This window comes from Thermobia domestica, chromosome 1 (genome assembly GCF_964235325.1).
Source record: "Thermobia domestica chromosome 1, izTheDome1.hap1.1, whole genome shotgun sequence".
Lineage (NCBI taxonomy): Eukaryota > Metazoa > Arthropoda > Insecta > Zygentoma > Lepismatidae > Thermobia > Thermobia domestica.
Window position 1 is genome coordinate 12,640,254 of NC_137454.1, and position 27,274 is coordinate 12,667,527.

Below are 27,274 nucleotides of genomic sequence, written 5' to 3' on the forward strand. Positions count from 1 at the left end.
TCCTTCACGTGTGCAGCCACTTCTAATCTGTGTTCGACGAGGAACAGAAATTTGCATCGTTGACACTGGCGAACTTCAAATGCACGAAGCATCCTGGATCTCGGAAGAAGAGGTCGATGTTATTTCTTTAGATCCTGTTTTAACTGCATCTTCCGCAGTACATTCTCCTTGTCAATCACCAGTGACCTAAAATGATGGGTGCGATTCCATTAGGAAACTACAGTAGTTTTGAAGAATTAGGATTGGTTAATTAAACAACCTTATGAGGTTAAATTATTATTACGGGTCTACCATTTTTTAATACTTTGATTTGTTGGCGAAAAACGCTACAAATATATTCACAATAATATAAGCATTTTGTAATAAAAGGTTCTACCATTAAAAATAGTTTTTTTTATTGTAATAACCCCCAAAATAATCAAAATTGGTGAAAAAACAAAAATCAAAAAGTGTTGCGTAACAAAGTTGAAGAGGTTCGGCCTTGCGTTACGAAGTATGACAAGGAGGAGAAGGGGGTAAAAATTGGTCAAAAATAGCGATACGAAATATATGGAGTGCCCCTAAAACAGTAAATGAGATATAGCTTTTAATAAAATTATGTTTTTTTTAGTGACGAATAATAAATAAATATTTTTGTCAGGAAAGTTTAAAGAAATTAAGTGAAATTTCAAAGAAAATCAGTCTTATGAAGATACAAGGGCTTAAACTAAAATAGTTATGCAGAAAGGTGTAACGTTTGGCGGGGACAGTAGTTATTGGTTAAACATAATAAAAACTACCTGGAATATAATTTATGGAGAAAAACGAATGATAATAATAATAATAATAATAATAATAATAATAATAATAATAATAATAATAATAATAATAATAATAATAAGCTAAAAACCAGCTTTTTAGTTTTCCGGAAGGAAACTAAAATTTTCCGTTTTTTCCAGGCCTCAAAAGCACTAGCTGCAACACAATTTCTTTGGCTTTGTACATTGTAGCGGCCCCCTCCCTAAAAAACGACGGGCCCCTCCTACATAAAACTGCTGGCTACACCCCTGAATGGATGAGAGGCACAGAGCACACGGAGATCCTTCCGGCTCCAAACTAACGAGATGTAACCTCTAGAGATTATGTATTCCTTATGGAATGAAAGAAGACAATTCTGTTAGGCGCCTACTTTTACACTTACATGTTACTGAAAGTAAGTTCTTACCGAGACTTAGTCCAATCGAGTTGAAAAATATTACAGGAACTAATATAAGTCCTATTCAAATTTCATGTATGTAAACGAATGATGAGCTCACAGAGTATTTTGTACAGTAAGACGGGATATCGTAGTGAGTTCCTGGGCTTGTGTCACAAGAGCACTATTATTATAATACAAATGTACAATAATGATCATCTTCTTCCTTATAGTTTTGTAGTCACCCTTATATAAAGCTAAACAAGAAAGTTCTGTTGCCTTTTCAGCCACCACCTTCCAACATCGATATGTAACCTAACACGTACCTGGAAGATCAGAAATAGTTCCCATCAACATTGACGACCTTCTGCCAACGTTCTGGAAGGCCATGAATTCCATCGCGGTAGAAAGTGGTGGGCCGTGATGCAAAGAAAGTATCAAGTGTATTTGCTCTCTCTACTAGGGATTTGAACTGGCGTCCTACAAGGTGATTGTCCAAGAAATGGAAGAGGTGATAATCGGATGGCGCAATGTCTGGGGAGTATGGTGGATGCAATAGTGTTTCCCATCCAAGGCGTAGAATGGTGTCCGGGGTCATCCTACCTACTTGAGGCTTAACATTGTCGTGTAACAGGAGGACCCCTTTGCGATTCAGAAGCACTGGCGGATTAAATCAAACGTCTTGGGGGGGCTCTTTGTTGTGGAGTGGAATATGTTCCCATAAACTACCCCCCCCTCCAAAAAAGAAAGGTATAACGGATTCAGGAAAAGAGGGTAAAAGATATAATTGCTACGAAATTTTCACCACAATGCCCCCTCCCCCAAAACGATATTCTGTCTACAGGCCTGGTCGTGGCTATGCTTTACTAAATATTTCGCTAGAAAAATATCAGGTTAAACATTTCTTAGAACGCTCATAATGTTCTGTATTTTAGTAAAATGGATTAGACAAAAGGACAAAAGAGCTTACGACAAGTTACAACACAAAACGCGCTTTTTGGTGAATACCACCCAATGCGTATCTGTCGATATAATATTGTCGCGATCTACGACAATGTTTCTGTGACATTCGAAAGTGCTAGTCCTCCTACTTTCTCCATTCCGCCATTTCATTCATTGCTCATCAGCACCGTCTCCTTTAGCCTAGCCCGCATAACCATGGGACGTAAAACTCAAAAATTTCATTCTCATTTTTTCCATTCAGCCGCTTTTCGCCAGAACAAAATCGCAACCACGTTTTCAGTCGGCGCAATGTGGATTAAGATCGTTCTGCACTGGCCACACTCGAATGCAGGGTTATGCACAGCAGTTTTCGAATAGTGACGCGAAGATCTTTGTCACATGTGGCCAAGGCTTCCAACGCAGTCCGTGGTAGAGTTTCACGATTCCTCTTTAATTCTCTTCCATTTAGAAGTACAGATTCAGAACTAAGGAGGAAAAGCAGCATTTTTTCTTCAGTTCCGATAGTTTTGTAAAGTCCGATAGTTTTAGAACGCGGAGTGTTGCTCAGAGGTTTGTCAGTTGCACATGTTGGCAATAGAATGTTGAGTCCGTTTACGTTTAAGACTTCTGGCGCAAGACGCATTTTGAGGTCTTCTACGACTGACTCTATCAACGGAATGTAGACAGTTCTTCAGTAGTAAGATGCCGTGTCATCTGCCCTGAAGTTCGTACGATGTGTTGTCTTTGGGTGAGATGAGGAGTTTGAATCAGCACGTCGACACTGGTAACCATTCTGGATATTGCTTCGAAAGTTGCCTTGAATTCTTTGCTGTTTGAACGCTTCTTGTTTAATGCTGCGATAATGTCCTAAATGGCATCTGACGTTGCGTTCATGTCTAAATTTGTCTTCTGCAAAAGTCGATGAAAGAGAGAGTTATCGTGAGAACATCCCAAAGACAAGTAATAGTTACGATAAACTCGCTGTCGTGCATGGCAGAAGAAAGTGCCCGTGCTTTGGCTGTATCTAACTTGGATCACTTGGAACACACTGTAGAGCCTCACTTTTTTTTTTTTTTTTTTTTTGAAATTTCAAGTGAAATTGTAACACCATGTCGTTCCTTTCAACCCATCTCGTTTCACAAAATGTCTCCAATTGTCCACCAAGAGTAAGCTTAAGGACAGTATTACGTTTTGACGTTGCGGTGGAAGACACAATGATCTCTTTCATTGTTCCCAGACGTTTCCTTACGCACTATACTGACGATGACCTGAAGATGGTCAAGTTTAGGCTGTGATTGCAATATGAACAGTACAGCGCATTTGAAGCCTCCTTCTGGATCTCCTGCAGTGCCCCGCGCCTTTGATGATTGGTACAACCATCTGTACCAATACCAACGCAGTTTTTCGGGTTGAGTGAGAAGTCTCGTAGCAAAGATAGAACAATTTTTCCAATTTTCCCTCCAGTCAGTGAGAGTTCTGGCGGTTCTGCGTCTTCGGATTCCGAGCTCGAACCAATGTCCTCATGTTTCAGCTCTGCTGATGGAAGATCAATGAAACTGAGCAGTCTTCTCTTATTTCACTCATGTGTTCGTACCTTAGAATCAAAGACAGCTGAGATGTGTGCCAAACGTCCGTAGTCTCATCAAACATAATAGAATAAAACGGACCCTCCCGCACTCGATTGACAATATTATAGACGTGATTTCTCATCCACGATCCTCAATGAGGGCATTTTGTGTGGTTTTATTGGCAAAAATTGTCCTTTTCGATGCTTTCTTCCAGTGATTCTTTAAGACATGGTTACCACAAATCATTCTAAATTTGCCCAATTCTCGAAACTTGCCCTCGTTGAACTTAGTTTCTACACCGTCACCATATGAGGTCCAATTTTCCCCACAAACGTCTTCCCTGTGGCCTTGAAAAGCGATGCCTTGCCTTCCAAGGAATATCACATTCTAAAACATTAATTTCAGTTTGTCGCGATTTAGGATCACTTCTCTTCTTGACGAGTTGATTTGATTCTCGACTGGTTTCACTAGTTCCCAGTAGTTTTCCAGAAACGTTTTTCCGACCTCAACAGCGTTAATGTACTATTACGCCTTGTTATGAGTTTCTAAAATACCGTAGAAAGTAGCGAATTTCTTAAAGGTTTAGTCACAAGAGTTTGGAGAGGCATGTTTATTCGATAGCCCCCAACCAAACCCGTTGCAAAAAATGAGCAATAATTACAAAAAAAAAAAAACTATCATGGGAAAGAACTAGCCATGGATAGTTTTCCTGATGTTATGGCCTCAAGTAAAATCATCCTTCTTCCTGAAATTTATCTGATATTATGACTCGAGTTTTCGTTAGCGTAAACGCGGCATGCTAGACAGACACAATTTTTAAATAGAATTTAAAGAATTAACCCTCTTTTGAAATAACGCAAGGACGATCCCAAACTTTCGTTCGTATGGCGGTACGCTACAAGCAGCAGTGTGTGTGATTTTAATATTTTGGAGGGCTCTTGGGGGGGGGGGGCGATCGCCCCCTTTAATCCGCTCCTGTTCAGAAGTGCTGGCTTCAAAGGACAGAGTGGAAATGGAACCTCCACAGAGCATCATAAGGGCGTGTATGGTGTGGGTACGAGTTTAAACTTGAGTCAAATGCCGCTGCAGCTGGGCGAAACATATGCCAGACCTTTGGTGAGGGTAACGTGACAGTTCTTGGTGGTTTTACAAGTTTAAAGACGGTGACGAAACACTCCAAGACGTATCACGTGCCGGAAGACCAACACATGTACAAAATAAACATCTTCATTCAGCAATTGAGGCGAACAGTGGCCAAGCACGTGATGAACTGGGACTACAATTCAGTGTAAGTGGAGAAACCATTTCGCAGCACCTCCATCAACTTGGGAAGCACTACAAGTTGGGTTGATGAGTCCCACATAATTTGACTCCGGGCAAGAAGGTAACGCGAGCAGACTCTTGAGTTTCTTTCCTGTCTCGTCTGAGGAAAGAGCCATTTCTGGACAGGGTGTTCACATGTGATGAGAAATGGGTCCTGTACGAAACTCCACGGCGCCGTCATCATTGATTAACATCCCATGAACCGTTTCCAAAAGAGCCAAAACCAGCACTGCACCTGAAGAAGGTCCATATGTGTGTTTGGTAGACTGTTAGTGGCATCTTGCATCGGAAACTGCTACCAGCTGGTCAGAGCATCAATGCAGCTGTGTACTTTCAGTTGAGCCGTGTTCAAGAAAAACTCAAAACTCTGGAGCCAACACTTCTGGAACGAAGAGGAGTCCTTCTGTTACAGGACAACGCTAAGCCCCAGGCTGGCCAACTATTGCTGGCTAGGATGACCCGGGACACCATTCTACGCCTTGGATGGGAAATACTATTGCATCCGCCATACTTCCCGGACATTGCACGATCCTGTTATCACCTGTTCCATTCCTTGGACAATCATTTTAGAGGGCGCTGCAAATACACTTGATGCTTTCTTAGCTTTACGGCCCACCAATTTTTATCGCGATGGAATTCATGGCCTTCCAGAACGTTGGCAGAAGGTCTTGGGTGCTGGTGGAGTCTATTTCTGATCTTGCAGGTACGTGTTAGGTGACATGTCGATGTTGGAAGGTGATGGGTGAAAACGCGACAGAACTTTCTTGGTTACTTTTATATATTTACTTCTGCTACGGATCAATACGCACAAAGTTACAATGAACCGAAAACGTGACAGCTTCGGTAAATATTCTCCAGATGAATATGTTTCCTCAGCCTAGAATTAAAAAGATAGATGCTATATTCTTTCCCGCAGTCTTATCTGCTTTTAGCTTCCTTGTATTTGATCTATTGTGCGTACTTGTATTGTGCATTTGATTCCATGACTCTAGACCCGGTTAGGAAATGAGTTCCTGGCATTTGAAAATAACTTTATAAAAAATTCATTTCATTGAATAAGTCGCACGATATCTAGACCGTTACATAGTTGAACGGGCTTGGTCGAATATTCAATTTATTAAATGTGTAATTAATATAAGAAAAGAAGCAAGAACTCTTACAGACAAAGTAGTTTGTATACTTGACCTCTAAGGAATGTGTAAATATAATCTACACGCTGCATCCCACAACTTCAAATTTTCGTTAAAATGTTTAATTTGGTTTGCGTTGTCCACGTAACACAGTTTTTGTTTACCGAATTGAGGCAATTCAATACATTTTTTCACTCCTAAATTCATGAGACCGTGAAACATGTCCTTTTAAGATAAACTTTCGTTTGATAAGAGATTTGTTGAGGGAAACGTCTCTTTTTACTGTAATAGTAATTGAGAAATATAGTTTCATAACAGTGCCATCTACAGGCAATTCTATCAAATACTTGAAAACCTGCACATCTCTATGCAACTCACCAGTACTTGATGCTACTAGCGTAAGCATATACTTACCAATTTTAGCTCCGAAACATGCCAAGCCACTGGAATTACACTCTGGATATTTTCCTGGAAAATATTGAGCAAACATGAACTATTGATTAATTTCATATATACTATATATAAATTATGTATAGTTTAAAAATAATATAGAAGAAAATGTTTAAACATAGCCTCTATTTACATGCTAGCAATAATACTTAACTTTTAGTTCTCAATTACTAATGTCACAAGTCACCTTAAGGTATTAGTTGTGTCCGATAGTATCTATATGTACTTAGTCCACATTTCTCAGTTTTCAGCATTTTATAAAAATATTCCCGACGCGTTTCACTTTAAGTTCCTTTTGAAAAAGATGTTGGTATTTTATTTGTTTTAATTGTTTCATTTTGTTTCAGTGTAGTAAACATTTATTTGTTTCCATGGAATTTTTGATAATATCCTATGGATTACAATGCAGTGAATTATTTGGTTACAGCAACATTGATTTCCGCGACTCCACGTCTAAATATCCATTGAGACCAACTGCTGTAATATCTCATAAGGTAAATGTTTTTATACCATGCTTGGTACGACATTCACAAGTGTTTCATATACGTACAGACTCATAACACTGTTCGGCATGAAAATCCTCCCACGAGGGTGAAAGGGTGTACCGGATAGATTTCGAGACGCTGATTACGAGTATGTCATCGAGAAAGTTCCAGTACGTAAGGTTTTCTTTCTTTTCTTTTCTTTTCTTTTTTTTTTTTTTTTTGACGAGGTGCTGTTTCCATAATTGACAGAAAAATCCTATTTTTCGTATTTAATATGTGTTTTCCGTGTTTGGAGTGCATAATTCTGAATTTTTATCTTAATCCAAGAACTGTTACTAGGTTATATCCCAGGAACATTCTTTTCTCTAGCTCAGGATCCCCTGGAAACATAGCCCCTCCCCTTGGGTTGCAAAGATTTATTGTCGTTCCACACTGCATACACTAAAACCTAGGCGTTATTGATGGAGAAAGGTTTTGTAATCAACTTGCGATCATTTGTCGGCTCCCTTTTGTCTAGACGACAGACAGATTGTTGAAAAAAGGCTCCAAGACATAAAGCACGTTGTCGCGTGAAACAAATATTTCATTTCGAGTTGATCTTCGTGTTAGAGGGAGGTGTTACGCTGTGTCTGTGTATACCGTAGGTGAAATATATTTCTGCGTGAAATATTGACGTTTGTGTTAAACGAACATGTAGAGAACTTGCAACGATTCGACAGATTCATTAAGTCATTTTAAGGGACAAATTAGGCCATTGTCACCGTTCCTGAAGACAGCCTACCATCTGTACTTCGGGTGTAAAATCGGCGATCAGGATCGCGTTTGGGCTCCGAAGTTGTAACTCGTGTGCGCGTACTCTCACAGGATGGTTGAAAGGTACACATAAATCGATGCCATTCGCCGTGCCTATGGTTTGGCGCGAGCCCCATGATCATGTTTCAGACTGTTACTTCTGCCTGACTAATATAAAAGGTTTCTCAAAAAACATGAAGCATAAAATACAGTATCCTAACTTGGATTCCGCGAGGAGACCTGTGAAACATGATGTTTGTCTGCCTGTACCCGTACCTCCAGACTCATACACCCTGTGCAGTGTTTCATCCGATAAAGAACCTGCTGCTTGTGAGGATGTTGCACAATCTTCGAGTACACAGTCAGATCCCAATTACGCTCCAGTGCATGACACTAATGAACCACATGTGATAAGTCAGGAAGAACTGAATGATCTGATCAGAGACTTAAACCTTCCCAAGCCTAAGGTCCTGTTATAACACAATGGCAATGAAAAACCAGTCAGCCCTATTGCTCATGCTGTACATATGTAAGAAACATGCGAGAACATGCGAAACCTATTGCAGAAAATAAAGCATGAACAGTTTCAGTGGTCTGTATGCGCTGACCTTAAGGTTATTGCCATCCTCATCGGTTTACAAGGAGGTTACACAAAGCACTGCTGCTTCTTGTATCATTAGGATAGTCGAACCAAAGATCAGTACATGATCACAAAATGGCCGCCAAGGAAGCAACTGGTCCCAGGGCAGATGAACGTGGCTAATGAACGACTTGTGGATCCGGACAAAATATTCTTACCACCCCTTCATAGCAAATTAGGGCACATGAAGGTCTTCGTCAAAGCCCTGAACCGGGACGGTGAAGCATTTAATCATCTCAGAAACTATTCCCAAGACTCAGCGAGGCCAACGTGAAAGAAGGTGTTTTTTTACGGAATTTCAAATCAGAGACCTTTTAAGGATACTACATTTTCTTCTAAGCTTAATGAAGTGGAAAGTGAGGCTTGGGAGGCCTTTCGAGAAGTGCGCAGTAACTTTCTAGGGAATCATAAGTCACCTGATTACGAAGACATTGTGGGCACTTTAATTACTTCATTTCGTAACATGGGATGTAATATGTCCCTAAAGTTACACTTTCTGCATTACCACCTGGACTTCTTCCCTGAAATGTACAGCTTGAGGGAGATCTCTAACGAACATGGGGAAAGGTTTCACCAGCAAATAGCTACCATGGAGAGGCGCTACAGTGTTAAATGGATTGTGAATATGTTGGTAGACTTCTGTTGGAATGTGACACGCGAGACACCCTGTAGTAATTACAAGAGGAGTAGGAAAACCAAGTGACACGTAAGTGTTTAACTTTTTATGCAATTTTATCTGCATAATTTATATTGATATTTAAATTATAACGTACAAATTATTATGGGTGGAGAATAGCATCTTTGGGCAGATGTTGAAACACCCCCCTCCTCCCTGAAAACTGGTACGTCCTGGAGAAAAACGGGTTACGGATTCGAACTCAGGAGCTCGAAACCTATAGGAATCACCTATTTTCGTTCGGGGGAGCGAAAAAAAAGTTTCATTTTGCCGACCAGTGTAATGGTTGTGCGATTACTACTCTGTGGATATCTCTCATTTGGCCCGAACTTGACCGACTTGATTCTGTTCTGGACGTAGAAACTATTCAAGTTTGGTTATCAAGCTTTAGAGCAACACTGAGAAAAACAAATCGCCTGGCCGACCAATTTAAGTGTTGAATGCTTTGCAGATAAGTACAATCAAATTACCAAAAAGTAAAGAACAAATTAGTAACAAGTTGAAAATTGGCACAGATATTGGGAATGATGTTCTAAACAACATACTAAAAGTCCCCCGAAATCTCATGGACCTTCGCCGCCATATTGGAAAATGGCCGCTGGAAGTGTCAAATGAACAATACCCACATAAAATTAGCAATATCTTCGCTATGGTTGAATATGAAGAGATAGACTTTGTGTCGTTTTATAGAACATAGATAACACAATATTTTCTTATAGAGAAACAATTTTTCATAAAACGCATACCTTTAGAAATATTTAGCTCTAAATTCTAAAATGCCGAAAACTACCGTAAAATTGATTTAAAATTTTATAGAACTTGCGGAGTAATTATTAACAAATTATTAACAATTTGACATAGATGTTGCTAAAGATTATTTAAATGACACACTAAAATCCCACAACTTCTTCGTTCGCCATATTGGAAAATGCCCAAATGTACGAAGTAATTGAAAGATGATAATTTGTTAAATGAAATACAAAATCTGGACCGGGCTAAATAGTTGAGAAACTGAAAACGCAGCCGATCCGAAGTCAATTGCAATAGGGGTATAACGTGTTTGAGATTGTCGTCTGCCATCTTGGTGACCACCATCTGGGAATTAACTGGTTTCTTTTAAATAGCAACATGGTCATGTGAAATATTAAACAACATCCTCGTTCGCAGTGAAACCCAACGGTAAGGTTATTTTTCTAAAACCTGCAACAGTTTTGAAGTTGGGAGTAGATTTAGGATATGTTATGTGTGAAATGCTGTGAAATGTGCTGTGCGAAGTTTCGAATTGAAGGATAAAGTAAAAACAAGCTTTGTAACATCTCATATTATGAATTCTTTAATAACCAGGGAAAGAGGGAGCTAACGGACATAAGACAAATACATGATCAACATGGCCCCTGTTCTGTTCTATTCATCTCCTTAATCGTGCGACCCAGTGCTTGTGCACTCTGCGAAGCATAGTTGGTGATATTTGTTCACAGACTGTAATGATTCTCCTTTTCAGGTAGCCAAAGTCATTAATATTCTACACTGGTAGACAATAGCTTTAAAGTGCCCCCAAAGATAGAAATCCAACGTTGTTAGGTCGGGAGACCTTGCTGGACACTCAATTGGGGGATGCCAACCTATCCAGCAACCGAGAAAGTATCCTTTGAACCATCGATTACATTACGACCATAATGCGGTGGTGTCCCATCTTGTTACCAACATTGATGAAATCACCCTTCCTCGTTAAACAAGAGTGCCATAACAGTGGTTTCAAACATATCTCCATATTGTGCAGCATCCAATGTTCCATCAACGAAAACAAGTCCAATAAGTTTTAAGCCCCATATTCCACACCACATCATTACCTTACCAACGTCTTGCAACTTTGGTGTATCTATCTAATTAAGATTTGTATTAGTCCAGTTGCGAATATTTTGCACAGTACCGAGAAATCCTACGGTAAAGCTTTTTTGTAAAAAAAAAAGTCTGCGGCGGTTTTGAAGTTTTGAATGGATTTAGGATAGATTGTGTTATCATTTAGACTTTTATGTGTGGACCATTGTATGAAGGAGAACCCAAAACAAACCTCACTTTCGTTCTAAAAAAAATAATTTATTACATTCTTTACAAAATTCTTCCAGTCCCCTTCAAAGTACTCTCCATTAAATGTGATTCATTTCTTCCACCTTCTTTCCCACTGTTTGAAGGACCTCTGGAACTCTGGAACTTTTATATCGTCCAATGCGCTCTGCGAAGCTCTTTTTACAGCCTCTACACCATCAAAACATTTTCCTTTTAGATTTTTTTTAGTTCTCGGAAAATGTCATCATGTTGTTCAAAAAGTTTGGATCACTTTCAATCTGATTATTCAAGTCCTGGCTCAAATTCAGACGAATGATTTGATCCTGTGTGAGCAGGAGAGAAACAAACTTAGCTGCAACATGTCTCATTTGCTAAAACCTCACGCTGGCACGAGCTCCAACTCACTCCTGCCTGTTTTGAAATATCATCGATCATGAAACGACGATCCTCGCTGATTTTGGGGCTCGACTTGTTCGATGTTTTCGTCGTTTCGAAAAGATTAAGAGCACCCAGAACGAGCATGATCAACATTGATCTCACCACACTTAAAGCGCCCAAACCACTCAAAAAATTGTGTGCGGTTCACAGTGTCCTTCTTGAAAGCCTGCAGAAGCATTTGGTAAGTTTTCGTTTCCGATTTTCCAAGTAGGAAGCAAATACACTCCTTGTTCCTTTGAATCTGCCATAACGATTTCGCAGGCGGCAAACGAGAACAGTTGAGAAAAACAATAATACGATCAAACGTTAACCTCCTACGCAGACGCAGCTTGGCCAACTTATCTGGGAAGGTATCTACTAGACAAACCTAGTAGGAGAACTCTCTACTACATCTAGGAATGGCAGTGCTCTTTCAATCCGGTTTCTTTTGGGTCCCCCTCGTATAGGCGGGAACCGACTATCTCTTTACTTTTTCTCTTGTAGGTGCGACAGGATGCTAACTCGAGAGGAAATAATCGAAATTATCCTTTTAGCTGGAGGACGAAGTTCAGCAATAACAGCCGTTTTCAAAGAACGACATCCTTATCACGAGCCAGTGACAGACAGTGCTACACGAAAACTAATATGCAAATCCAAGGCAAAGGAAAATGATGATTTACCTCGATCAGGATAACCACGAAATGCAACTGATCCAGATACATCAGCAGCTGTGTTGGATGTATTGGTGAAAAGTCCTACGAAGAGTATGCTTCGTCTATCAAGTGAGCATAATGTTAGTATCAAAAGTGTTCAAAGAATATTAAAAAAGGAGAAGTAGCACCTTTAAAAATTACAGTTGAAACAAAAACTACCAGAGGATGATTCTGATAGACCAATGGAGTTTTGTGAGTAGGCGTTGATCCAAATAGCTCGTGACCCAGTGTTTCCTCATGACATTGTTTTTAGTGATGAGGCAAATTTCTATGTAACAGGTTAGATTAACCACCAAAATGTCCGGTAATGGGCTAATACAAATCTTACTTGGATATATGCATCAATGATGCAAGGTGCAAGTAAGGTAATGGTATGGTGTGGACTATGGAGCAAGAAATTTATTGGGCTTGTTTTCATTGATTGGACCTCGGATGCTGCACAATATGGAGATATGTTTGAAAACACTGTTTATGCCACTTTTGTTGAGCGAGGAAGTGTGATTCCATCAATATTGGCAACAAGATAGAGCACCGCCGCATTATGGTCGTAATGTAACCGATGGCTCAATGAACATTTTCCCGGTTGCTGAATAGGTCGGCATCGCCTAGTTTAGTGTCCAGCAAGGTCTGCCCCCCTAACTTCGTTGGATTTCTTTCTTTGGGGGCACTTTGAAAGCTATTGTCTACCAGTGTAAAATTACTGACTTTGGCTACCTGAAAAGGAAAATTATTACGGCCTGAGAACAAATATCACCAACTATGCTTCGCAGAGTGCACAAGCACTGGGTCGCACGATTAAGGATATGCATAGAACAGAGCAGTGGCCATGTTGAACATGCAATGTGATTGTATTTCTTATGTGTGTTAGCACTCTCTTTCCCTGGTTATTAAAGAATACGTAATATGAGATGTTACAAAGCTTGTTTTTACTTTATCCTTCAATTCGAAACTTCGCACAGCACATTTCACAGCATTTCACACATAACATATCCTAAATCTATTCACAACTTCAAAACTGTTGCAGGTTTTAGAAAAATAACGTTACCGTTGGGTTTCTCTGCGAACGAGGGTGTTGCTTAATATGTCACATGACCATGTTGCTATTTAAAATAAACAAGTTGATTCCAAGATGGCGGTCACCAAGATGGCAGACGACAATCTGAAACATGTCATAATGTTTCCCCCTAGAACCAACATTGATTGCAATTGACTTCGGATCGGCTGCGTTTTCAGTTTCTCAACTATTTAGCCCGGTCCAGATTTTGTATTTCATTTAACAAATTATCATCTTTCAATTACTTCGTACATTTGGGCATTTTCCAATATGGCGAACGAAGAAGTTGTGGGATTTTAGTGTGTCATTTAAATAATCTTTAGCAACATCTATGTCAAATTGTTAATAATTTGTTAATAATTACTCCGCAAGTTCTATAAAATTTTAAATCAATTTTACGGTAGTTTTCGGCATTTTAGAATTTAGAGCTAAATATTTCTAAAGGTATGCGTTTTATGAAAAATTGTTTCTCTATAAGAAAATATTGTGTTATCTATGTTCTATAAAACGACACAAAGTCTATCTCTTCATATTCAACCATAGCGAAGATATTGCTAATTTTATGTGGGTATTGTTCATTTGACACTTCCAGCGGCCATTTTCCAATATGGCGGCGAAGGTCCATGAGATTTCGGGGGACTTTTAGTATGTTGTTTAAAACATCATTCCCAACATCTGTGCCAATTTTCAGCTTGTTACTAATTTGTTCCTTTCTTCATTAAAATTTGAGCTTCATATACTGCACTAGATTGCTGGATAGATGCTCTCACACGTGCCACATTTTCCGCAGTTGTTATGGTCCGAGGTAGGCCAGGCGATTTTTTCTCATTGCAGAACCTGTTTCTCTAAAACTTTCATATCCAAACTTGAATAATTTTCTTATCCGTAACAGAATCATGTCGGCAATGTCCAAGTAAACTCCTCCACAACTAACCCACGATGTTCAACACGCCATGCCATTACAGCTACTGAAAATGGCATGTATACCGTTAGCGATTGATACACTCTCCGCCGCCGCAACCAGCCACAATTCACACAACGCCCTTTTGAAATACGGGAAGTCTTTCTACAGAGCCCTGTATAATAATAATAATAATAATAATAATAATAATAATAATAATAATAATAATAATAATAATAATAATAATAAACGAAAATGCCATTAGAAAACAGTGTCCACATCTGGAGAAATTTCCAATTGATCTCTTTATACTAATTTTAGGATGTTGAATCCAATGGAATAATTATTACACATATCCATCCATGGGATCAGGAGAAAATGATCTAAAAGTTTGGATATCGGAAGTACCGCTTATCCCAATAGTTAAAGCGTCCGCGCTTGGATACATTTCTAATTCTACGTTTTTACATTAATTTGAGGACGCTAAATGTAATGCAACTATTTTAAAACATACATTTCTATGGGGATTCTTGTAAAAGTCATATCAATTGTGGGGTATAAATTGTGATGGCTGATTCATTAATTTTTACTTTTCTGAATCCGTAAAGTCGGAAAAACTCCGGATTTCGGAAAAATTCCGACGTTGGAAAAATTCCGGAATTCGGAAAAATCCGTAATTTAGAAAATTCCGATTTCGGAAATATTCTGGATTTTTTCTTAATTCCGGAATTTTCTAAATTCCTGATTTTTTCGAAAACCGGATTTTTTCTGAATTCTGAATTTTTTCCGAAATCCGGAAAATGAAATTTCCGATTCCGGAAAATAATTTTTTCGGATTCCGGACAATTTTCGTCATCCCCAGCTATAAATAAGTAAACGTATCTGAACTTTAAGATAATTTTTCTCATGATTTCGTGAAAGGATATGCTTCAAAATAGTTCTATTCGATACAGCATTTTCAAATTAGTAGTCTATAAAAAAAACGCCATTAAAAATGTATAAAAGTGTGAAAATGTGTAAAATGTGACCCTTTAAACATATAGGGCTTTATGCAGAATCATTCTGACGCGTTATTAGTGCCATGCTAAAGAGTTAGACTAACATATGTTTCCTGCAGTAATTAGTCCTTTAGTATGACGCTAATATAACGTGAAAACGACTCTGAATAAGGCGGACATGCTTTAAAATACAATAAAGCCCCGATTATCCGCATTGCGGATACGCGAGTGCCACGAAAAACCTTTTAAAACTCTGTTGCAGTCGCGTTCAATTACTTTTCATAAGTAGGAGCTGCGGACTTACATTCCACATGCAAATAAGTAAGGGAAAGTCGGATAAAACCGGGACCTGGATTTTCTGGTTATATTAGTGCCACTATCTGTCGGCCAACGCATGGAATTAGTTGCAAACAGCCGGGGGAGTCTTCATCCCGGCAAAATTAAAATACCGCTAATTTTACAGTAATTATGTGATATCTTCAAATAGATAAAAGATAATCGAAATGTGGAACAAGAGCGCCCTAGACAATATTATTTTACATGAGAAACCGTTATCACGACTCACTTATCTGCTTTCGATTTCGAGCCATTTTGAAAATCGGCATTTATTTTCGCGTTTCTAAACAGCTGAAAACGAAAAGCCACTACGTGACTTGTGATAACGGTACCTCACGCAAAATAATATTGTCTAGGGCGCTCTTGTTCCATATTTCAATTATCTTTTATCTATTTGAAGATATCACATAATTACTGTAAAATTAGCGGTATTTGAACTTCGCCGGGATGAAGGCTCTTTAGAGAAAGCTGAGTAAGTGGCTTCTTTGTCGTTGGCGATGTGTTGAAGAATTTGTATAGAAAAGTTTTAATTTGTCTCCCATCAATAATATACTGCTGTTCCTAACCACTGGAAGATTGACTTATGTAAGTATACAACATATAATAATAACTCTTCCTGCTATTAGTTCACGTCGTGAATCAGTATTTTTTTGCTCTTTGAGAGGGTGCTAGCAGGCACGTAGCCAGGATTTCGTGAAGGGGGGGGGGTCCGTGACATGAAATACTGTGGTCATCACATCAAGGGCTCGATCATTCTAAACAATTTTACTGAAACATATATTGGTTCATGGAGCCAGGATTTCGTAACGGGGGGGGGGGGGAGCGTGACATGAAATTCTGAAGGCCCAGGGGCTCGATCAATCTAAACTACTTTACTATCAACGTATATTGGTTTGTGAGGATATGTTGGTAAGTATTTTAATAAACTATGAAGAAATCTCGAGTGAAAGAATAAAAAAAAAAAACGTATTGAAAAAGATTAGACAATATTTACATCCTTCCTCTGTTTATTCAAATATAACAATTTTCCTTTTATTATGACCTTAACTATTGTAAAAAGTACATATTCACTATTAGAAAAAGTACATACTCAATAATGTCTTGTAAAATATTTTGCAATATCTGCGTTCCTTTTTCTGTTGAATCAAATGTTAGCAGAACTTTCTTTCCACATATATTTTTGTTTTTATTATTCCGTCAACTACTGTCTGTTTCAAATGACAGGTTAAAGGAGCAGTAGAAAATTGTTTTTGAAATAACATGTTTGATATTGCAAGGATGTGATGACGAAAAATTATGATTAAAAAAGGTCTACTGTTACACAACGGCACTATGCTTTCGGAATCTTGAAATCTCCCTGACTAGTAGCAGAAATTCTGAGAATTCCGCAACTTTTCTAGAAATTTCAAATTTCCTGACTCTTCCAGGATATATCGCTCACCTCGCAACCATGTATTGCAAGTAATACAAATTTCCTCATAGGAAAGAGTAACCAAAAGTTTCCTGATTTTTTAAAATTTTTAATGCGATCCTTCTTTTTCTCATTTCAATTTGTTTCATCCTTCCCTAATTTTTTTCATTTCTGGTCTCGAAGGGGGGTCCGGACCCCCCTTGGCTATGTGCCTGATGCTAGGCATGTAGTTCTGAATAATGGCGTAGTAGGATAAAACCGGGACATCAACAGTCGGACAGAACCGGATAGTAGAGTGTAAATCTGAGAAAGTTAGATACAGTGTGTTAACTGTAAAATATGGGCACATAAAGCTTGTAGCAATGTGGACGAATATGGTGAAACTTTTATTTGTGATTTTTGTTCTTAGATTTAACAAAATCGTGACCTAAAGTTATTTTTTTCTATGTTATTGGTCTAATATAGTCTACCCCTCTATATTTTCCGTACTTTTTAAGCTCACATATTTTTTCAGTTGTATAGGTTCATACTGTACTAGTTCTTGGAGTAATAACATATTTTTCTTGTAAAAGAAAAGTTTTTAAATAAAATTATTTTATATGTAGCCGGTTTTGTCCGACCTGGTCGGACAAAACCGGGTTTTTGCATACCCTTTAAAAATGCTTTTCCTCTCGAAATTTACCAACTTTTCCTACTGAAGTAAACATTTTTTGTGTCAATAACAAATATATTTAGCATTTAAAAACTAATTCAAGCTATACTATCCACATAGATGCTGAGGAACAAGCAAAAACATTTTGGGTCCCGGTTTTGTCCAACTTTCCCCTACTGTATGTTCTAAAATATAAAAGTAAATTGCATTGTAAAAATCTATATTTTCAACAATAGTGCACATTTTGAAGCGCAAGTCTACTCTGATGAGCAGAGTCCGATTGTTGTAAGGCAGCGTTTCCCAACCATTTTCAACTTGCGGCACACTACGGGTGTAACTTGAATTCTCGCGGCACACTCATTTGAGAATAGAAAACAATTACACTGAAATGTTGGCCTCAGGTTTTTAAAAATACGCTTTCTTTTTTAAAAAAACTGTATCCAGCCCTTCACTAAAAAGGAAGATCACTAAATAACGAACGAACAAACAAATCTTTTACTTTTAAAACACAAATGTAGGTAATTTGTATGCATGTTTGCTTTGTCGAAAGGATTGAATGATATTTTAACTTTTCAAGTTACGAAATAGTCTGCAACAATGAAGCAATAATGGTCATAAGAATGATAAATTCTTTTTTCAACATTAAAAAATGTACAGAAAAGTAACACAGTATGAAACAAAATTGTCGATTCATAGTAGAGGTTCCTAGTAATGGGAAATACAAATATACATTTTTCCCTATGTCTTGCAATTTGATTGCTATAGAATTAATAATTTTGTTTCGATTTCCTCGCGGCACACCAGCAGCCCATTCACGGTACACCAGTGTGCCGCGGCACACCGGTTGGGAAACGCTGTTCTAAGGTATGAAAAACGACAACTGGTAAGAGTGATTTGCGTTGTAATGAATTACATTCAATCTTCATTGCGGAATGAGTTCTCGGGCGATTACAGGAGAGTTAATTACGAACCTTAAAAAAAAAAAAGAGGGAAAATACAATAGGTTCTACAGTGCGAAGCTCGAAAATTACCTACAGGTTTATTGTGCATCGTAATCCTATAGGCCTTCTCGGAATTCGTGAATGAGTTTCGTAACTGAACACTTTTTGTTTACAGTACGGTATTGTTTTTTTGTTTACTGTTTTTTATTTTAGTAATTTAGAAGTAGAACAAAGGTTTCTACTGTTATTTAAGTATTTTAATTTTTTAAATGCTTTTCGTACAATAAAACATAGTTTTATGCTGAATCTACGTTTCATGTTTGCACCTCATTTTTAGTCTTTTATCGGGTTATCCGCGATTTTCTCTATCCACAGTGCCCTTGCTACCTAATACCCGGGATAATCGGAGCATTACAGTGCCTTCATTGGGTTCATGATCTTCAAATTAGTATAAAAGCACAATTAGTTATTATGCAAGCGTAAGCATATTTTACTAATAGTATGATTTTTTTTTTTTACAATCCCTTCATTCGATGGTTAATATCAAGATGATTGGGTGTGAAAATGGCAATCCCTGGTTCTCCCCATGTACCAAGAAAATTGTGTACAATTAAACTCATATGTTTCTGTTGGGCTTTCTGTGCTATATAATGGAAATTTAAAGATAGCTAAAAAAAAAAAAATAATAAAAAAAAATAAAGTGCAAATAAGCCTTGACTTGGCAAGAAGAAGAAGATAAAATTTCTGCATGTCTAGGGAAGATCATAAATATAGCCAAAACAATCTTAGTCTAATAACCAAGTCCTTGGTGTTTTGTGTGTGTATCAGTGTAATGTAGTAAGGGAAATGTAATGGTATGGTTGTGGTATTTCAGTGTTTTATGGTGATCTAAAGTAGAAATATGAAGTGCGGAGGACCGTGTAAAAATAAAATAAAATAAAATAAAAAAGTAGATAAAAACTGAAAAGCGGAGGACCGCCAAAATTAGGAAGTCTATAGGTACAGTAATACAGGTGAAAACCAAGTGTTATTAATAACTATAATAGAATAATGTTTAAGGTGAAAATCCTAATAGTCATACAGGTAATGGACTAAAAAAAGAATAAATGAAATGAAATGAAAATAGAAAAGTTAAATTCAATTCATAGAAAATTCATACAGGTGAGATCACCTATGTTGTTAGTGATGTTGTAATTGTAGTATTATGAGTACTGTGTGTTTGTAAATTGTGTTGTATCTATGTTATCATGTATGTATTAAAAATATTTCTCTTTTATTTCCAGAATAAAGGATACGTATATGAGAAGAAGAAAACTAAGACCTGAGATAAGCATTTTAGGACTCAGGTCATAAAGGCCCCACCCCCTAGCAATTGGGTATACAAAACGAAAAGAGAGATGAGATAAACAAAAAAAAAAAAGGAGAGAGATTATCACAGAGTTCGGGGCAGATGCGTCTGCTGGTAAGTCCGTAAGAAAACGGCGAGAGCAGGGGTAGTGGAGGAATTAATTAAAAAAAAATAAAAAAAGCTAAAAAAATAGTGTAAACACTTACCTGTACTGTAGAAAATAAAAGGTAAACACTTGCATTCTTCCATAATCTTCTGATACTTGCATTGGTCATGGCAAGCATTTGGCGTATAGATAGGACTAATGTTCAGTTTTACTTCATCTCGAAATACACATTTCCTCTGGCTTACTGTCAGGTCTCGAATATCAGCTGTGCTTACTGTTTCGGTTAAAGCTAAATTATTAGCGTACAGAGTGTCCCCACCTTCTGGTATGTACTGGAGATAATTTTTCTTCATTTTAGGAAATTCATACGCAGAGTTTAAAAATACCTACGAATAAACATACGGAACGATTAACGTAATTGGATAGACTGCATAAATACATTTAAATCCTATTAATAAATGGTGCCCGAATTCAGTCGTAACTTCAAACGCCCATAACACACGTAATAAAAGGGCAATAAGTATTTGTTAGGTGGATAATGATAGCTTAGCTATGAAAAATTTAAATAGGTAATAAATAGTAAGTATTAGTTCTTTTTACTATTGATGTAGGCGGTGAAAAGTGAAAATGAAAACCAAAGATTAAAAAAAATTATATGGTAGTACACAGAACAGAGACTCCTTATTGTAGAGTTTCCCATATCTTGATATGCAACAAACTTTTGTGTTCTTTCCGACAAAGCATAAATCCTGGAACCAGCGTTTTCCTTTCTCCTAATCACTTCAGCAAATCTACTGGTATGTCGTCGTCTTCAGTGGCCTTTCTCCTTTGCATGTCTTTGATTGCTTGTGCTACTTCACTTTTCAATATACTGGGTCCTTTTTCATCATCATCCACCTCCCTCTGTTTCGGTCGCAATACCTTTTGGGGCGGTTCTTCTGATCATACATATCTTTTATGTATTTCTCCCAAATTCTAAGTATTCTTTGATGGTCAGTGGTTACATTACCTTCTTGATCTTCGATGCCGAATGTTCGTATAGTTTTGTTAGCATTCCCTCCTAATTCTTGTGCTTTCTGGCACATCAGATCGTATCTGCCGCGCCGTTAAGTTCTATTATTTCTTCACATATTTGTTCCATGTACTTTTTTTTGGCTATGTCCGTTTCTCTTCTCAATTTATTATTCACCTTCTGTATTCTTTGATGTCCGTGTTTTTCGTCCTTCTGCGTTCCTTCATCTTCTTAGGCATTGCTTCAGTTACCCATGGTTTTCTCGGTGCTCTTTCCATCCTGCCAATGTTATTGTGGAATGTATCAAGTACAATCTGTTTAACTTTTCCCCAACTATTTTCTATATTGTCAACCATATCGCCCATAAATAATAAAAAAAAGTAGCCAGTTGTTGACGTTTTAGCTGTACACCGCGGGTGTTTAACGGTCATACATTTTCTTTGAACTCTGTATGAATTTTTACACACAATGCCCAGATTAAAGATGTTGCTTTTGTATAGAAAATCATACACGCAGTCCCAGAAGCAACATGATACATGTATGAAATGTCATACATATGGCAGTCAATGTACTTAAGAATACGTTTTTTCAGTTAACACCAACCATTACGTTTGGAATTAATACTAGGGCTATTTATTTCAACCTCTGTTAAGCGACCAGAGAAGCACATGAAATGACAAAAGGTTGCTCATTGGACGTTGCCGTTCTCTTTGCAACAGACATACCAGGTATTTCTACGATAGGAGCTTTAAAATTGATGATTGTGTGCAGAGAAATTAAAGAACTTACCGATGTTCACGACGGCGACAGCCAACTGTAGGAAACTATGGCAGAAGACGACTTTGCTGAACCCGTGAATATTAGTTCGTGAAACGAGTAGATTACGCTTTCTGAATTGTCTGCTGAATGCCCTGAAAATTTCAAGGTTAGCGCCTGGAGAAATAGAACTGGATTTGACGAGCGTTTCAAATGCACTCGGTATCAGAGGTGCCAATCTCAGAGAATAAAATTATCGATTTTTTTCTAAAATTATCGTATATTACAAAAAAATATCGTATGTTTGTTATGCACCTGATAATTGTAGAAACAAGTTTAATAGCAATAATTTATAATAAACTTATCTAGTAATCTTTAATTTCCAACTTCAACTAGCCGTAACTGCCCTCACCATTTTTAAAAATCCTTTTTAACACTACTCTGAAAAACAATAATATTTCCACGCCTCGTAAACGTAATTGAATTTAAAAATATGATGCAAGGCTGCCATATGCCAATTCGCAACTCGTTGTTGATTTATTTTAGCGGGAATTGTTGATAAAAGAACTCAATATGTGTGTGTGTTTTATAATTATGTAATGCACATCTACAATTTATTTGCACATTCATAAACTGGAAAAAGTATGCATTCTAAAATTATCGTATATTCACCTACTATCGCAATGACATTATCTTAAATAGTATTAAAGCTTAAATTATCGTATATTCACCTACTATCGCAAGGACATTATCGTATGTAGCATTAAAGCTTAAATTATCGTATATTCACCTACTATCGCAAGGACATTATCGTATGTAGCATTAAAGCTTAAATTATCGTATATTCACCTACTATCGCAAGGGCATTATCTTATATAGCATTAAACCTTAAATTATGATATAATCACCTATTATCGCAAGGGCATTATCTTATATAGCATTAAACCTTAAATTATGATATAATCACCTATTATCGCAAGGGCATTATCTTATATAGCATTAAACCTTAAATTATGATATAATCACCTATTATCGCAAGGGCATTATCTTATATAGCATTAAAGCTTAAATTTTGGTATAATCACCTATTATCGCAAGGGCATTATCTTATATAGCATTAAACCTTAAATTATGATATAATCACCTATTATCGCAAGGGCATTATCTTATATAGCATTAAACCTTAAATTATGATATAATCACCTATTATCGCAAGGGCATTATCTTATATAGCATTAAACCTTAAATTATGATATAATCACCTATTATCGCAAGGGCATTATCTTATATAGCATTAAACCTTAAATTATGATATAATCACCTATTATCGCAAGGGCATTATCTTATATAGCATTAAACCTTAAATTATGATATAATCACCTATTATCGCAAGGGCATTATCTTATATAGCATTAAACCTTAAATTATAATATAATCACCTATTATCGCAAGGGCATTATCTTATATAGCATTAAACCTTAAATTATGATATAATCACCTATTATCGCAAGGGCATTATCTTATATAGCATTAAACCTTAAATTATAATATAATCACCTATTATCGCAAGGGCATTATCTTATATAGCATTAAACCTTAAATTATGATATAATCACCTATTATCGCAAGGGCATTATCTTATATAGCATTAAACCTTAAATTATGATATAATCACCTATTATCGCAAGGGCATTATCTTATATAGCATTAAACCTTAAATTATGATATAATCACCTATTATCGCAAGGGCATTATCTTATATAGCATTAAACCTTAAATTATGATATAATCACCTATTATCGCAAGGGCATTATCTTATATAGCATTAAACCTTAAATTATGATATAATCACCTATTATCGCAAGGGCATTATCTTATATAGCATTAAACCTTAAATTATAATATAATCACCTATTATCGCAAGGGCATTATCTTATATAGCATTAAACCTTAAATTATGATATAATCACCTATTATCGCAAGGACATTAATGCTTAAATTATCGTATATCATAATAAATTATCTTATGGTTTTCAACCCTGCTCCGTATGTTTCCACGGCATCTCTCGACGATTGGACGCCAGAATGTTTAACATCATGCAGGTGGGCGACGTCCAATGAACAGCTGTGTCTTATGGCACGAAGTTCTTCTCTAATGAGTTAAAGGAAGTTGATAACAAAAGTAACTTCCTTGTCAATCCATGCTACGTGATCGAGGAAAAAGAAAATTGTCGTTCGAATTTTTGAAAAGAATTATTCTTTCAGAAATGTTAAGTCAATATAAGAGTACTTCAAAACGCAATTAATTATTTTGTTTTTTTAGAACATGGTAGGGACACGCAGCGGCTGCCGCCATTTTTTGTTTTCTCGATTTTGAGCGTTTACGTTGTTTGGAATATCTCAGTATATATTTGCCTTACGAAACTGAAAATTGCTGGACATCTCCAACTTGTGCAGAGCTAAAACTTTGATCTCTTAACATTTTCGCCTAAAACCACTTGAAAGGGGTGAAATCAGGGTCTACAGTAGGAACATTTTTGAACACTGAAGACATGTTTGGGAAGAGGAAATAAATGTCGTAGAGGTCTGATTTGAGTGTGCATGTAGTCCGGGGTCATAAGTTTATACTAAAAAAATTGCAGACATGTAGTTGCTCCCAAAGGCCTGAAAAAAATCGTAAATTTGGGAAATTATGCCAATTTGGCATATTTCACTGTCCAATATCTCCAATGGGCCTGGATAAAAAATAATCTGAAATTTTGGGAATAGTTACTCCTTTAATATACCATAACACACAACAAAGCGCGTTTTGTGTTTTTGAGCAGAAAGGAGTCAAAGTATTAAGGAATTATGTCATACTCTAGGAGGTGTTTTGTTCACAAATTCAACTGGAAATTCATTGTTTGACGTAAAATAAAGTAGGATGAATTTTTAATCCAGTCAAGATTTCTCAAGTTTATTTCTTTTCTCTACTTCTGACTCACTGTCTTATCACATCACAGCAGCACTAGTGAAAAATACCGCTATCAGCAGAAAGCGAGAAAAGTCAAAGTGTACTTAACAGCAGTTTTAGTAATTTTAACGGCGTTGTTATGACAATTCTTTTATTAGCATTTCTTTGTAAAATTTTATTGAATTTTGTTAATAGAAATAAAGAAATTATATTATGTGTACTTACTTTAAGATATCTTGGAGCATATGGAATACCAAGTCCAAGCAATGAACTACTGATGTCAAAATAACTTCCTGTGAACTCCGCCTCCGTGATGTTTAAACTAAAGAGGAAAGAAAAACAGATGGTGAAACATGGAGTAATTATTTGAAACACCTTCTGCTTCTACTTTGGAAGACGAAATTATTTCTTAGCATTGTTACGAATGTAATGTTAAGTATAAATCCTAACATTTTATAAAAAGCAATTGTTTCCTTATTTGTTGCTACAGTTACAAATTATAACGATAACATTTATAAATATGTTGATCTGGACAACAGTCCGTATCATACGGTATTAGTTTTCTTTATGGCCAGAGCTGAACATTTAACTTGTTGTTTTGTGGTGAGACATGCAGAAACATGTTTTTCTAGATAGTTCTGAGATAATACGTAAAGAAGCTATTAATAGTGGATGTATTTTCAATTATAAAGAAGAAATTTTGTGAAAAATGAAAAGGTGACTGCAGAAAATCTTCGGAAAATACATCAGTTTAAATATATTTTATCTTGAGTGTTATTATTGAATATTTAGTGAGTTACCTACGTTTTAATTAGTTCCAGAAATCATAATAAAACGAACTTAGGACTAGTATATAGATGTTAAAAAATTTATACACGTTTACAGTTTGAAACAATTAGTAATAAGTCATATAAAGGGATTTCGGAAGTTGTTGTCCCGGGCGTATATACAAGGGTGGGTCAAAAATTATCTACATTCGTCATAAGACAGGCTCAATGTTGTTAACCTGCCTTCTTGCACAAGTGTACTTAGAGTTATCGAAATTCAATCCCGATCGTCTCTAATTGCCTTCTGGCTACTACAGTGTAAACATGTCCGCTCCAATAGCAGTTCACACCAAGGAAAAACAACGAGGAATGATCTAATTTTGCTGCTCGGAAAGTGTCAAAGAGAATGATATTCAACGTAAACTTTTATCACAATGTGAGAAAAGAGCTGTGTCACGTAAACATATTTTTCTTCTCGGATCAAGAAGTTTAAAAGTGACTGGGTGAGTGTGACGTACGAACAGGGGGTAGGACTCCCGTCTACCCACTTCGCAGACAACAAGATTCAACAAGTGCGAATAGGCGAGTTACCATCAATGAGGTAACATCTTCCTTGAACATCAGTCGTGGTGGTAAGGTCATTGATTCCCACAAACTTAACCATGCAGGAAGTGGCTCCGCGGAGAACCGAAACCCTTTTTGTTGAAAGGAATACGTAAACTTGTGGACCGTTGAACCAAGTGGACTGACTAGGTGACTATGTAGAAAAATAAGGTACATGCTGAACGCGCATCTTTGTGTTAATAAAGTGTAGAACGAAAAGTATAGATAATTTTTGACTAACCTCCGTATTAAATATTTCATCACGTCGAATGAGCCACGGCCAGTCCCACCCGTAAAACGACCGATAAGAGAGCATACTTCTCACAATTTTCGAGGGAGGACAGTTTCGTTTTAACCATGTCGGTCCCGGTGTCCCCCACAGGGGACATAAAATTAGACGACATTATTTCGTTACAATTTTAAAATCAGACTGGCAACATTGAAAAATGTTTAAAAGGGATGTTCCATCTATCATCATCCCCTGTAAACAGTTTTCAATGTTGCCAGTCTGATTTTAAAGTTGTAAAGAAATAATAATGTAGTCATATTTATGTCCTCCATGGGGGACGCCGGGACCAACATGGCTAAGGAGTAACGTCTTTTCAGTCTTCCATCGTTCCTTAACATATCGACGATTCTTCTGAAACGTAAAATGCAATTTGATAATTTTTCAATTACTTAATTGGTTTCTGCTTTATTTGTCCTACTTACTGTAATGCATTTACTATTGTTATTTGTTAAATTTTACAATGTTGCAAGTATAAGGTGAACAAGTAGCAATGTTATAATGTACACTTCGTGGAGTTTCGCTTGGATTTTGGTAAAACAAATATCCTTACGAGCTTTAATTTTATTAACTACAGGCTTTAATATAACAATTTACCTCAAATTAAATTATGTATACTTTATGAACATTTCATGAACAGAAAATATTAAAGTGTTTAAATTTATCGAGTAGAAGGTCATTTAGATTTATTTTACCGTTATATTCCACAGACTGGTTCATATTTTGTATCCTGAGTGTTATACTAACCCGATAATCTCTACAACACTGCGGGT

General features: G+C 36.9%; 1 protein-coding gene across 1 annotated transcript in view; it reads right to left on the reverse strand.

Moving 5' to 3' along the window:
• The window catches only part of LOC145660442 (uncharacterized), a 69,656-nt gene that overhangs the window by 8,729 nt on the left and 33,653 nt on the right, over positions 1-27,274 (reverse strand). The window contains exons 5-8 of the mRNA XM_081727915.1: positions 25,071-25,167; positions 20,225-20,510; positions 12,345-12,419; positions 6,552-6,605 (exon numbers count right to left, since the gene is read on the reverse strand). Coding sequence (XP_081584041.1) covers positions 6,552-6,605; positions 12,345-12,419; positions 20,225-20,510; positions 25,071-25,167 — 512 coding nt within the window. The remainder of the gene's footprint in view (positions 1-6,551; positions 6,606-12,344; positions 12,420-20,224; positions 20,511-25,070; positions 25,168-27,274) is intronic.